The sequence below is a fragment of the Sturnira hondurensis genome, unplaced genomic scaffold, assembly GCF_014824575.4.
Source record: "Sturnira hondurensis isolate 20B ecotype Veracruz unplaced genomic scaffold, ASM1482457v3 Scaffold0020489, whole genome shotgun sequence".
Lineage (NCBI taxonomy): Eukaryota > Metazoa > Chordata > Mammalia > Chiroptera > Phyllostomidae > Sturnira > Sturnira hondurensis.
This window is the reverse complement of record NW_028093120.1, coordinates 1,989,318-2,004,486: the sequence shown is the minus strand read 5'-3', so window position 1 is coordinate 2,004,486 and position 15,169 is coordinate 1,989,318. Positions and strand designations below refer to the sequence as shown.

At 35.3% G+C, this 15,169-nt stretch overlaps 1 protein-coding gene across 5 annotated transcripts in view; it reads left to right on the top strand.

Moving 5' to 3' along the window:
• CCDC82 (coiled-coil domain containing 82) overlaps positions 1 to 15,169 on the top strand; it is a 32,480-nt gene that overhangs the window by 13,752 nt on the left and 3,559 nt on the right. For all 5 annotated transcript variants that reach the window (XM_037029725.1, XM_037029726.1, XM_037029721.1 and 2 more), the window contains 4 exons: positions 1,429 to 1,521; positions 3,014 to 3,138; positions 5,824 to 5,994; positions 12,305 to 12,490. In XM_037029725.1, coding sequence (XP_036885620.1) covers positions 1,429 to 1,521; positions 3,014 to 3,138; positions 5,824 to 5,994; positions 12,305 to 12,490 — 575 coding nt within the window. The remainder of the gene's footprint in view (positions 1 to 1,428; positions 1,522 to 3,013; positions 3,139 to 5,823; positions 5,995 to 12,304; positions 12,491 to 15,169) is intronic.

The following is a 15,169-nucleotide window of genomic DNA, read 5'->3' as shown; positions in this document are numbered from 1 at the left end:
CAGCAGCAGTTCCCAAACTCCATAGTGGGTGAGTAACATCTAAAACTGATAAAAACTCAGTGAGGTAAAAATTCTATTTCAATTAATTTGATAGTTAAACTTAGGTGCACAAGAAATTGGTTTGCTTTTTTCCTCTGCATATCTATTAATATTCCCCAAACAGGTTTCCCTTAATAAATTTAAGAAGTATTAAAGTTTAAGTGTTGCATTTTAACACAAATTATCTACTAACACTATAATATTATATACAGAGGTTGATAATAGTGTAGTCAAAGTTGAATTTTTTGAAGTATTTTGTTTTCCAATTCTAATAATTTTTAAAATATATTAATAGCTATGATCAATTATTTTGTAATTTTCAGTTAGTCATAGGTACAAATTATCTACTATTGTCATTTTGTTTTACTACTGCTTTATTTTGTTCACTTTAATACTTCCAATAGGTGTTTCCTTAAAAAGATGTATACTAAAAAATTCCTCTAAATTCTAAAAAAGGAGCTATACAGCCCTTTTAGTAACTAAAATGTAAGTTTAAATGTTTCTCCATGTTAAACCCCAATCTTTGTTTTATTTCAACTGAAAGCAACTCTCAGATTCACTCATGGATGGGTCTTCTTTTCCTTTAATTCCTTACCAAGCATCTTCCACTTTTCCTAAAATACTCACACTACTTTTAATATGTCTTCATAGATGCCCAGAACAAAGCAAATGTTATGGTTTGGGGGATCAAGGAAGGGGTTGTGTTTGATTGAGAACATTTCCACAGCCATAGTAAATGTTTATCCAAGAACAATGGAAAATAGGGACAGTCTCTTTTATTACTGCCTAAGTTGACAAACGGATGATTGGGTTAGTGGGAAAGTAAGCTTATATATTTGGTATGAGAAAGAGTAGTAGATACAAATTTTCTAAATTGATGTGGAAAATTCTAAATATGGGACAGCAGAAAGGAAAATAGAGTTTTTATTGTCATTGGGATTCTGGCTAGTGTAGCAATTAGACAATGTTGTATATAACGTGTTTTAGAGGAAGTATATTAGAAGTTTAGTGTATGTTTTGAACAATTCACCTATAGAAGTTTTTTTCTCTTGGTCTTTTTAATTGTCAAGTTGATAATTAACTTTAGGTAATCAGAATACGATTTTGACTTGTTTTTACAGCATATCTCTTAATTTTTCCTAAATAAGAGTGGAAAGTGAAGATTATTAGAAATAATAACTAGAAACTTTGGATTAGAATCCAATAAATCTGAAAAATGGAGATTTGTTCAATGACTAGAGAAGTTACTGAGGCAGCTATAAAATCAGAATAATTGAGCAATACTTCTATTTATAGTATTAATTTCTGAGCTTTGGAGAAATGAATGTATTATATTCAGGAGGTTTTTTTATCTACTAGATTCTAATATGTATTTCGAATTAATTTCAGATTCTTTTAGTGACCACTATACTCACTTTGAAAGAGTTGTGAAGGCTCTTCTGATCAATGCTTTAGATGAATCATTTCTGGGAACATTGTATGGTAAGTTAACCATATGAATGTAACAATTTATTTCTTTTTCCAATTTTAAACAACCATATATAGTATATAACAAAAACAAGGAGACCCTTTCTTAGAACCCCCCAGTTGTCATTCCCTCAAGAATCTACTGCGCCAAAAGGCCAGTAGATTTAAAACTTTTTGATGTTTATTATTTGTGAAATGTGGAAAGTACAAAAGAAATATGTGACAGTTCCCTGTCTTTAGAGAGCTTACAGTGAATTGGAAAATGTAGGACACATACTCTTAAAACAGCAGCATAGTCAACACTCATGTGTTAACCCAGCCTCTCTAAGCTTGAATTTCACCAAAAGTTATGCTGTTTTAAGCTTTTGTGCCTTTGCTCATACTGTTCCTCCTTAGAATGTAATCTCTTTCTACCTAGATTTTCCAGGGAAGTGTAAAGTCACTTTTCAGTATTCAGTAAAGACATCTACGAGCCCTGGCAGTGGCTCTGTTGGAGTGTCGTCCTGCGCACCAAAATGTTACAGGTCTGATGCCCAGATGGGGCGCATACAGGAGGCAATCAGTCAGTGTTTTTCTTTCATATCAATGTTTCTCTCTCTTGCTCTCCCTTCCTGTCTCTCTAAAATCACTTAAAAAAATTCTCACGTGAGGATTTAAAAAAATCTATCAATGACCCACTCAAGTAACATTTGTTACTCTCTCATTTGTACTATCATTATCCTGAGGATGGTGGTACTGATGAGAATACACTTTTCATATGCATGTTGAAAATGTATTTTTGCCTTCCTCCCTTCCAAGAGTATGGGAAGAAACATACCTTATATATACTTATCCCTTGCACCTAGCACAGTATCTGGCACTTAATAAAGACTATAAGTACCTTGTGTTGAATATCAACCTGAGTGCCAAAATAAGATTTCATTCACAGCTCATTGAACAAATATTTGATGAGTGCCCACTAAGGGCCAGGGATCATTTGAGGGCTGGGCATGTGGTAATGACCATGACATGAGATTCCTGACTTTCATGTTGCATAGAGTCTAATGGGAGAGACAGAGAATGAGTAAACAAATATATAACACTATGATTTCAACCACTGATTAGTTCTTGAAAAAAAAAAGTAGGAAAAGGAGATCAAAAGTGACAAAGAAAAGAAAGTCAGTGTTAGATTGGTCATAGTGTCTCAGGAGGTCACTTGAACAGAAGCCTGAAGTGAGAGAGGAAGTAATTTGTAGATCTAGCACAGACCACAGCAACTGCAAAGACCCTTAGGGAAGAGTCAGTTTGATGTGTTCAAGGAACGATTAGAAGGCCTGTGTGGCTTGCTCTTCTCCCTAATGCTCTAATGGAATGATCTATTTTTACATCATTAAAAATTTATTTTAACTTAAAGTGCTTCTAGCCAACCAACCTAAAGCTATGGGAAGAAATCCTTAAGCATTCAGTTAAATATTTCATGAGGGCAAAGTGATTGGGATTTTTTTGTGTGTGTCGTTCCCCTGAACAGATGGTACCAGGCAAAAATCATATGCACAAGACATGTTGACATCTCTCCATTATTTGGATGACCGCTTTGTTCAGCCTCGTCTAGAGAACTTATCCACTAGAAGTCGTTGGAAAGAGCAGTATAAGGTATACAGTTTTATTTATTTTGTAATCTCTGGGTAACATAGAGGGAGTGGGAGACCTCTCAGGATTTCAGTGTTCACTTAGGCTTAATAATCTCCTAAATTATTGGCATTTTTCTTTTTAAATAATCAGCTTATTGTTTCTTACCACTTCTAAAGGCTATTATTGTTTTAATCATTCACACTTACTATCTCTATCCAATAATTAAGTAGTTCCAAATGAAGAATAACTTTAGTACGTCTAAAGGGTTTAGCCCATGTCTTAAAATTAGGAGATTGTCTCACAGGATGTGCATTGTTGTTTCAGAAAAGTTAGGGAAGTTTGAGAAACCTTGAAACTTAACTGCAGGACTTTTCAAGGACAGTTAGTGTGTGATTTTATACTGTAAATCTTCAAGAGGGCCACACAGAATGTAATATTCCCAAATTTGTGTTTTACTATGGGGCTCCTGTTCATGAAGTACTCATCACCTCCTAGGATAACTGATTTCCATAACACAGTTTGGAAAATAAATGCCTTGGTTGTCTTTAATGTCTTTTTCCACCTTAAGATTTTGTGCCAATTTGAGTAAAGTGTCTTTTTAATATATAAGATTTATTGGATTCCATATTATTCTCCAGATTTCTTTTTTATGAGCTCTGATAGTAGAGAGTGCACTATATGATTTTAAGGTTTCTTTTTTTCTCCACTTCTAGCATTCTATCTTCTAATGATTATTAGCAAGAGAAAAATGGCAAGATAAGTAAAGTTCAAGTTCCCTAACATCCCTCTGGCACTTAAATCATTAACTACTCTACCTCGTTGATGTCAGGAGATTTGGCTTCACCCAAGGCCTGTTCAGCATTAAATTACCTAATGATAAATTAGGCACAGATGGTTTCAGTTAAAGGCCAGTTATAGGATTACAAAAGGAGTTAGAAGACTTCAATTGGGAGGATGGCTTAAGTTTAGGGTATCTTTTTGACTTTTTGACTGTGGGTGTTTTTAACTTCTCTAATCTCCAGTTTCTTCCTCAGATACAGAAAATATTTACTTATTTTAAAGGGAAATATTTACTTACTTAGAAAGCAGATAGTATAGCTCTTAGAACATGATATAAATACTTTTTTAATAGAAGGAAAAATAGCATTATTCATTGATTATTTAGTTTTGTGAAATAATTTACATGCAAAGTAAAGCATCCTATTCAGTCTTCAAAGACAACCACATTAGGAAGTAACTATTATTTCCTCCGTTGGAGATGAGGAAACTGTGCCTGGAGAACTGAGTAATAGAAGGTTACACAGCTAGTAATGAGCCAAGCCCGTATTTAAACCTAGAAACATCAGGTTCCTATGGTTTCTCTGATTCTGAAGCCCATACCATTATGCTATATTATGATTTATGATACTGTATTAGGTTATGCTGAATTTGGATAACCCAATGTTTAAATAACTATAAGATACAACAGTATATTGAGCTTAAAAACTTAGGGACATAGATGATTCAGTGTGATCTTGGTCAGCATAAGCTAGGTTATGCTGCCAAAATTAAATAATGTGACAAAAAAAACCACAACAAAAATTTTAGTAGCTTAATGCGACAAAGTTTATTTTTTACTTACATTAGATGTCCAGTGTGATTCAACAGGAGTGCTCTGTCATAGTCTCTCAGGAAACTAAGCTTGTAGAGCTTTCAACGCAGCATGTGTTTCCCTGGGTAATACGAAAGCTGGAGGGAAGGTGGTCAGTTGCCAGTTCACTCTGAAAGTCCCCCTGTACGTGACATGTGTAATGAAGTGTCATGAGATATGAAAAATAGTAAAGGTACACAAAAGGCCGTGTTGTGAATCAACCACTGTAGAAATGATCAGTCTGTTGGATACTTAATATAGAATGTGAAAGTGGATTAGTGACCCTGCTTAAATATTTTCATTTTGTACCGTTCAGATATTGTGCTAAAACTTAACTACACTACTAATTTAAACAGCAACCTTTCACACAGGTCTGGAGAGCAAGCAAGAGTACTCAGGCACAAGTAATTACACAGTTTAATAAACCTTATTTATGAATGCCAAATATTTTCTCTTTGTTTACTCCTCCTAGCTCAGCAATTACACTGTCCATTTCAATACTGGCCATCCAGCAATCCTAGTACCAACTTGTTTATTTTCATAGTACTTTATTAAGTAACCAACAAAAATTAAATTATTTCTGGAATATTTTGTTGAAAATATGATACAATTTCCATAATGGAGACTGAATGTGATCTTGTTTTTCCTCAGTTGTTGACTAACCTAAATGATTTCATCTTTTATTATATTCTGAATTTGTGCTGCTCATTGTTTCCTATTTTAAACTAATCAATTCCTCTTAACACTAACTAGAGATGAGAGGAAGGAAAAGAAAACCTATGAAAATCACTACTTTGTAGTAACTCATGAAGAGTATGAAACTAACTTTTTTCTAGTCTGGTTTTTTCCACTTAATATTTCTAAGTTATAAATTCATTTTATATGTAAAAATATCCTGTCAAATACTTACTCTGTGCTCAGTATTAAAATTAGAAATATTCAGTAGCAGTGTTTGCTCTTGCATTTCATCCTGTTATTATGATTCTTAATGTTGCTTTTAATTTGGTTAGGTTCTTTTTGTTGTCATCGTTCAAATTCTTCATAGCCTAATTACATACATTTGTATTTGTTTTCAGGAGCGTGTAGAAAATTATTCTAATGTAAGTATCCATAATAAGAATCCCGAAAATTGTTCCTGCCAGGCTTGTGGATTACATCGCTACTGTAAATATACAGTGCATTTATCGGGACAGCTGTATAATACCAGGACTATGGAAACAGATGATTTTATGTCACATGACAAACAGGTATTATTTTTCCCCTCCTTTTAGTTTTCAGTATTTGGAAATTGTAAATACTAAGCTTGCACAAATAACCCCAAGTTATTTTTTACAAATGGAGAAAGCACTAGGAGAAGGGAAAAGGGTACAAGGAAAGATAGTACAATTTTTGAGTGTGAAAAATGTGTCTCACCAGCAGATTTACTCCTAATCCAGTCAGATACTAAAATCCATGCACAGTCTCTTATGTACACTTCACCCAAACAGGAGGGGGTTGGGGAGAAGATATAGGATGAGGATAAAAAGGGAGGTAACTAGGGCGGAAAAAGCAGATGTCGCTTGGGTCCAAAGGAGAATTTGACCCGAGTGGAAAACTGTATAATCTACCAAATTCACAATCCACAAGCAAGTAACTGAAAAGGCCTACTCATCCTAACAGGAGAATTGAAAGAAAACCATGCTCCAACCTACCCTATGTCAGAAGTGTGTCAGTCTAGAATGGTTGTCACAAACTTAAGGTGCTGTTAATTTTTAATGAATAGACAAAACTGAAGAAAATACTGGAAGAAAAATGTGGATGAACAAGAGCAAAGTAGTTCAATGTGAAAAGAGAAAAAGTGAAGATGCAGACTACTTCCATTTCTTTTTTTAATCTGTGTAAAAGTATTGCATTTATAAATATGACACTATCGATACTGAAAGCTCCCTCTGGTGAATCTATATTTGTGAAGGGTGTATGTGTTTTGGGCACTAGTTGGAAATCCCAAAGTTGACTGTAAATACTGCCAGTGAATCATTTAAATACAAATATACTATCAATGTGAGTTCTGTTAGATTGGGCGGTATGATTCCTCAGTGTTATTAGGCAGTAATTTACCAGGTCCCTCTGAACAATCTGAGTTGCAAGAATCTCTGGGAAGTGTGTAGAGGGATAATGAATCCAGATGTCATCCTTAGTGTTTTATTTGGCAAGTTACTGTAAAGACACATTTCTTTTCGCAATTGTTTAAAACTGTTTATAACTTTATGAGATAAGACATCCAGATTCTTAATAAAAGTGATTAATACTTTAAGGATAATTTTCTTGAAAAGGAGTGTGAATTAGAAAACTATTTCTCGAGTTCTGATATTCCTGTGAAGGATAAAGACTGTATAAAATAGTTAATTTTAATATCTGGAAAATAGGTAATCATGTGAAATAAAAACAAGGAACTTTAATATACCATTCACACAATAGAAAAATACAAAAGTTAACAAATATATTGGAAAATGATTATTTTCTATTTAAAGGCATACAACTGAAACTACCCAAAGATACCAGTCAATAGCTCTTCAAGTAGCAAAGTATTTTTAAATAAAGTGACAAAATGCCATTCTGTTAAGATGGCATTGAAACTAGCCATCTTTCATTTCATGGAAAGATTCCTAGAGAAAGAAAGGATGTGATCTATCTTTTTAGGTGCTGGATAACTATATATTTATTTGTATAGCCAGAGTTATACAGCTATACATATTCAGTGCCTGTGAGTTTGTTCTTCTCAACATAATTCAATAAAAGCGAATGATGTAATCATGAAGTTCATTGAAGCATTAGTTATAATACTGGGTTGGCCAAAAAGTTCATTTGTTATTTTCTGTACAAAGGCTTCTAGTGGTGCTTAGATGTCTGTAACTTCATTCAAAACAATTTTGTTAGCTTGTATTGTGACAGCTGTCATATCAGCGTGCATTTTTTTAAAAAAACTTATCAAAATTAGTGAATTTGTGTAGCCATTTTAATATTGAAAATGGAAGAAAATAAGCAACATTTTTAGCATATTATGCTTTATTATTTTGAGAAAGCTAGAAATGCAACTGAAATGGCAAAAAAGATTTGCACAGTGTATGGAGAAGGTGCTGTGACTGACCGAACATATCAGAAGTGATTTGCGAAGTTTCATGCTAGAGATTTCTAGCTGGACAATGGTCTATCATCGTGTAGAGCAATTGAAGTGGATAGAGATCAAATCAAGATATTATGGAGAACAATCAATTATACCACACGGAAGATAGTCAACATACTCAACATATCCAAATCAGTACAGTTATTGGTACTGATGAAAAGTGTGACATTGACACATGCAAAGTGTCTTTTGGCCAATCCAGTACAAAAATGGAAATAATCCAAATAACATATTAGAGTGGGGATTTAATAAGATATTATTTTGTCATAGAATATAATACAACCACTAAAATAATATTTTGAAGGTTATGAAACAATGCTAGGTAAAAGTGGAATTATAAGCAATGTATATACTACCTTGCATCTATGTAAAAATGTGTGTATTTGTATGTACAGCTATATGCAGGCATCACACTAGTTATTTTATATATTAAGATAGTGTGATTGAAATTCCTTAATATTACACTTTTTCAGTAATTTTTTCCTATAAAGGGAGAATAATTTATTAAAATCTTTTATATCCTCCTGAACTACCATGTCAGTGCATGTATGGAAAGAAAAGGGGGGGAAAGGGAAAGGAGGAGAAAAAAAAAGCTGTTTTTAATCAAAGGCATTAAAGAGACTGATTACCCCTACACCCACACTCAGGTTATTTTGAAAGCTAATTTTCCATTTTGTGTTACTGCTTATAGTTCCATTAATTGAGACTCCTTGCGGTTGCTGGGATTTTCTTTCAAGGTGCAACTAATACTTTAAAAGAATGCTCTTGGTGAATTTGTTTAATGATAAAACTTTTCTTCTTATCTGATACTATCTTCTTTGAGAGAAGGTATGCTTTGATGAGAAGTGGAATTAATGGGAGAAAGTCATTTTAGTTATAGCAGTCTTGGGTAGGATACTGAGATGAGAGGCCTTAGACCACCAGATCATGGGCATAGATGAGAAGGAAATCTAGAGGAAAGAGAGATGTGAAATCTAACAGACAGATGGGAGGACTAACAACATTCTGGAATTAATTTTTAATTTTTCCCAGAGTCTGCCCAGATTCCTCAAGGTGCTTAAGGTCCGATGGGGCAAGGTAGGAATGGGGCACAAGTAGCAATGGATAATGTGTCCGGCTGAAAAACAGGCCCGGAGGAAGTAGAATCCCTTGGCTGGATGTGTTGCACTATTAGGGGTGCCCAACCTTTCGCCATCTCTGCACCACACTGAAAAAGAGGAGTTGTCTTGGGCCACACGTTAAATACATTGTGGCATGTAATCAAAAAAAATTCAGTGTTTCAAGTAAATTTATGATTTTTGTGTTGGGCTGCATTCATAATCATTGGGGCTGTCGGTTGGACACCCCCGCATGTTTCCAGAGGCTTAGTATCATAAACAAATTCCTTCCCATTCTTCCTCTTTCTTGAGGATTTTTTCTTCACATTTACCTTCTATAAAGAGCTGTCTCCATATATAAAGGGCTTAGAGAAATACCTTTTTAAATTTTTAAATTTATTTTTCAGAGGGAGGAAAAGGGAGGGAGAAAGAGAGGGAGGAAAACAGATCAGTTGCCTCTCACAGGCCCCCAGTCAGACACCTGGCTTAAAACTCAGGCATGTGCCCTGACTGGGAATCGAACCAGAGATCTTTCCGTTCTCATGCTGGCACTCAATTCATTGAGCCACATCAGCCAGGGTGAGAAATAACTTAAAAAGTTACCTACAGTTAGCTAGATATTACAGATGTATGTAATGTATGTTTCATTATATTTCCTTGCCTTAGTTTGTTAACCAGTGTTAATTTACAGTTCTATTGGCTATATCTAACAAATTTGCAATTCACCATCTTCTGCTTTTGGAAAATTTGGTAACAATTTTTAGCTTTGTTTTCGATTATATCTTTGTATGTTGAGATTCCTTAGGCTCATTTAGTCTCAGATGTATCAGATTATGGAACTAGGCTACCCTGCATGTAATCATTTGTATGTTACTTATCTTCTCTGAGAACAATCATCACAGCACTTATATCTCTATCTCTGGTGATTTTAATACTCTCTTGTTAGAATAGTGTCTTTAATGTCTAGAAATGCAATTAGATAATTAAAAGTAGTCTTGAAAACATTTCTGGATGTTTAAGGACACTATCTTAAGAGTGTAGGTTAGCTTTACTTGTTTTAGTACTTTTGTAAGTGGAGTCCTCCAGGATTCTGTGTTTTACTACATTACTTCCTAAGGTCTAGCAGGGTACAGCAGTACGCTAAAAATGGGTGTGGTGAGGGGAGCGGTCTGCTTGCAGTGTACAGCTGTTATTTACTGTAAAGCCCTATCATTAATAGCTTTCTTCCATATAAAATGTGATCCCTTTTGAGGGAAAAATAGTGTGAGAATATTCTAAAGGTCATTTGGGGTTTATTGACCTACATAAGTGTAGGTAGATGCCAGGAGAGTAGGAATTAGAAACAGAAAGAAGTAAACTATAATGTTTAATGTTTTCAATAGATATTTTTGTTACATATCGGGAAAGAAATTAAATAAGGATTTTTAAACACCTCTTTCTTCCCTTTTGTCCCAAGTTAAAAATTCTTTACAACTCTGGCTGGTGTGGCTCAGTGGATTGAGTACTGGCCTGTGAACCAAAAGGTTGCCAGTTCAATTCCCAGCCAGGGCCCATGCATGGGTTTTAGGCCAGGTCCCCAGTAGGGGGCGCATGAGAAACAACCACACATTGATGTTTCTCTCCCTCTCTTTTTCCTTCCTTTCCCCTCTCTCTAAAAATAAATAAATAAAATCTTTTTAAAAATCTGTACAGATAAATTCCTTTGTAGAATACAGTATAATGGAAATTAAAATCAGATTCTCTTATGTTTTATCCCAAACAGCTGTAAGAGACTGCCCCCTCAGTCAGCTTTGATGGTAGAAATGGAGAGACAAAGGGTACCCCTAGTGGCCACTGTAACTATTTTATTCAGAGTGAAAGGCATTGGCGAGTAAATTGTTGTAATGGATATGACTGACTTAATAACATTGGAATGCAAAAGATACTTAAGAGTAAGCAAGCATTGTGCAGTAATACCTGATTATTTCTAATGATCTGAAAATCAGAAAGGTTTACACAGAATGTGAACAGAAATCTGAGCATGCTTTTCTTCAGCTTTTAGGGATTTTTAAAAAGATGGTAAGCTGTTCCAAAATACTGTCTTCACAGGGTGACACATCAAACCTGACTGTTACCAATTATCATGTTTAACTTTTAATCATTTTTGCCACTATCCTCTTGGATTATTTACTGAACTCATCACTTGTGTGATCCCTTGCAGTGGGGCTCCAAGAAAACAGTACAGTTCTTTGTCAAATAGAATAAAAGCTACATTGATCAATGTCATTACTGTATCACCTGTACTGAACTCATAAAAATCTAACCCATTAGTGAATCTATGCACAGGGACAAATACACAGGTTAGGAAGGTTACTCCATGAAAATAAGATTAATCATGTTAGAAGCCCTTTGTTTGATTTATTGCAATGAATGAAAAAATGTAGGTATAGTTATATTTAATTAGGTCAGTGCAGTGACACTCTTCCTATTTTAGCTGTAGGCAGGCTAACAAAGGATATATTCAGACAATTCTGAAAGAGAAATGTTCTCTTTCAACTAACTAACAAGTTGATTTCACTAGAAGAGTATCATTTATTGTAAAATCCTAGAAGTCCATATAAATGTAGAATTTAAAATGTTTAATTTGCAAACAATAAAATGGTAATATAGTAGCATCAGATCAGACTCATTAAAGACACAGATATGACTAAACAGTTGTATTTTACTTTACAAAATTTTTTAGAAAAAAACATATTAAGTAAAAAAACTGCCAGTACTTAGTATTGCTATTTTCTAGCTTATAACCTAGAAAATTATCATGATCCAGGAATTTTTAACTCAGTGACTGTGAACATACAATAGCTTGCGTGCTTTTCTTGCTTTCAGGTGTACCCATCCTCTGTCTTACAAGCCATTTTTCTCCTCCTTCCCAAACTGTCCTTCAAAGACTTAGTTCAAGCATCACCTACTTGAGGAGCTTTCTCCCCTCTAGATTCGGTTAATCATCCAGCCTCTGTATTTTAATAGTGTCTTGTGCTTAGTATTGGACAGATTGTTTTATAGTCATATGTTTTTCTCCCGAGACTGTAAGCTCTCCTAATACAGGTAGGAGAACATCTTTCACTTATGTATTTCCAGTGCTTGAAACATAGCAGGTACTCAATTTTTGGTAACTAGATTATATGAATGAGACAGTAATGGAATCATTGCATAAACATTTAAAAAATACATAATACATTAGATTTTACTATTAAAATCTGAAAAACCATTGCTATATCATTCACATCACACTCAGATTATGTTTATTTCTTGATCTAGGTATTTATTGTTGGCAGAATTTGTGCTGAACGTACCAAAATTTATCATAAACTGAAACATTTTAAATTCAAGCTTTACCAGGAATGTTGCTCCATGGCAAAGACAGGAGAAATTGAAGATGAACAAGTTAAAGAAACAGTGGAAAGAATTTTCAGTCAGTCAAAAGAGAGTGGCTGGATTAAGGAGGTAAGGTGAATGTAAAATAACCATCTCATTCAGTAGATTCTGGAGCTTAATTATGATCAGCAAAAGGATACCAATGATTGGAAGTCATTGTTCCAACAGCGAAATTTAAAAGAGAATCTCCTTCTCTCCCTGTCTTGTATTTTCTCTTTTTTCACCCATTCCCTTCATGCTTATCATTGTCCCACCCTAAATAGGTGGTCTCATGTTCTAAGCATTCATTCAGCTCATCAGGTAAATTTTAATCAGCAATAATACTGTCCCTTAATGAAGGCTTTCTGTTTTCACTTTTATAAATGTGGCGTTCCTTACATATATATAAGTCCCCTTATTTTCTTTGACAAAGTACAGGACTCACCTCTGCTTGTCTGCTTCCTATTCTTTAGAACAGTTCTTGTGACCTGAGAGTGAAGAAGCACCTGGTGCCAGTCTGAGGAAAGGATCTCGGCTGCCAGTCCTAATGCCACTCACATCCTCTTCTTGAGGACATGGGACTTAGCAGTGAGCCCTGTAACTGAAGACCAAGGGGGAAGCAGAGGTTTCAGGCCATGGCACTGATTTTGATGCCCCTATATCCTGTTAATCACTAAATTTGATATCAGGAACCAAGCGGGGGTTTGAAGAGAGCACTGGGCTCCTAGAGGTCTGCTGGCAGCTCATGAGCTCTGGTCGGCTCACGTAGCTCTTTGAGTTGTTTATGTGCATTGAAAGAATGCTAATGTGAAATCTTTAAAACATACCTAGTTACATGAATGTGTAAGACAGAACATATAATAGATTTTCAGGCAACCCAGATAAACAGTATGTTCAATCTTTAAAAAAAAAGCCTGATTTGAGATCCATTCCCTGGGTTATTGACATCATAGGGGAATTTGTGAAAGGGAAATGAGAAAGAAGAGAGCTTAGAGAGGAAACTTATGAGAAAGAGAAGAAAAAAGAGAACAAGAAAACAGGAACTTCTTAGAACATGCCGTGTTCGGCAGAGGTCTCTGAGTCTAGAGAATGACATCCAGATCGGTTTCCCCTTTGACAGTTACCCTCCCACGGCAAATCACCACCCAATGAACTCTGCCTGCTCCCCACCCTTTGACTCTTAAGTCTTGTTACTCTCATTTTACTCCCTTCAGCTTTTTATCTTTTACTTTGCTTCTGCTTCTCTTACTCCCTGTGCTTTCCTCCCTGTTCTCTGGGCTTTTCAGTTGCCTTAGGGAGGAGCCATCACTTATCCAGTAAGTCCTGACTTCATTTTCCTAGATAACATTAAGTTCTTAAGTGCTTTTATTGATGCGTTTAAGTGTTGCCAACACTCTAGAGGGGTTGAAAGACTTACTGGGACAGCATATTTTTAAAGAATTGTGTACTAGGTGTAGCAAAATCTCTGTGCATATATTAAACATATATATACACATACACACATATATGTATATGTATAATGTAATAATATATCTGGGAAGAACAGTAAAACTTGGCAGAAAAAAACTAAAACCACTTTCAGTTAAGTACCTCAGAGAAAGCTTAGCAGGGTTCGTGACAACAGAAGAGATGTGGAAAAAGAAAAATATATTCTTAGAAAAAGAAAGCCAAGTGTCATATTATGCTTAAAGAATAACACTTAGCATTGGCCATTGAAGGTGCTTCAAAATCATACATGTTTAGGACAATATGCACATTTTTTCACATAAAGTATCAAAGAGCTTTATTTTCTTTTCGTGATTCCTCTACTTTAAAAAATTTGCCCATAGACCTTCTCTAAGATTTTTCTGGAAACTAAAGAAGTTTATAGCCAGTGTAAACCCATTCACAGCTTTTTGTGCTGTGATTAAATTTCAGAATTGGTCGGGTGCTCTGATATTTTTCAGCCTCACTCTGCCTGCCCCTCAGTGTGTGTGTGTGTGAGTGATGGCACTACGTGTGCGCTGGTGATGATGCTTGCCGCCTTCTTCTTTGGTTGCAGTTTCATGGCCACGGCTACTCTCAGACTTCAGAATACCAGGGCTCAATACTATTGAATGGATGTGTATTTGTGGCTCTTCTGCTCTTGCCTCCCAGTTATTATGTCAGCCCATCCTTTGACCTTACACACAGTGTTTCTTCCTGTCTTTCCTCCTTCAGCTTGTTTCCCACCTTGGTTTTTCCTTTATGTGCTCTTTCTTCCCCCAAGCATTTTTCTTCCATCATCTCAGGATAGCTCAGCATTTCTTCCTCAAAACCTGCCACCTAGACTGACTTTATTCTTCTTGTTCCTCTTCCTAACAGTTCAACTAGGAAGATCTGTTTTTTTTTGTTTTGTTTTTTAATATTTTATTTATTTATCTTTCAAGGGGAAGGGAAGGAGAGAGGAAGGAAACATCAATGTATGGTTGCTTCTGGTGCATCCCCTGCAGGGAACTGGCCCCTGCTGGAAACTGGCCTGCAACCCAAACATGTGCCCTGACTGGGAATCGAACCGCCACAGTCTGGTTCGCAGGCCCGCACTCAATCCACTGAGCTACACCAGCCAGGGCTTAGGAAGATCTGTTTTTAACCTAATTCCATTAAAGGCTAAGAGCAACTTGAGTGCAAAAAAAAAGAACAAATGATAAAATTATAGTCAAACCAATAAATATATAATATATGTTTCATTCTAAATTAGAGCGGAAAAATATGCTATTATATGCCACTGGCAAATTTTTAACTTTTTTT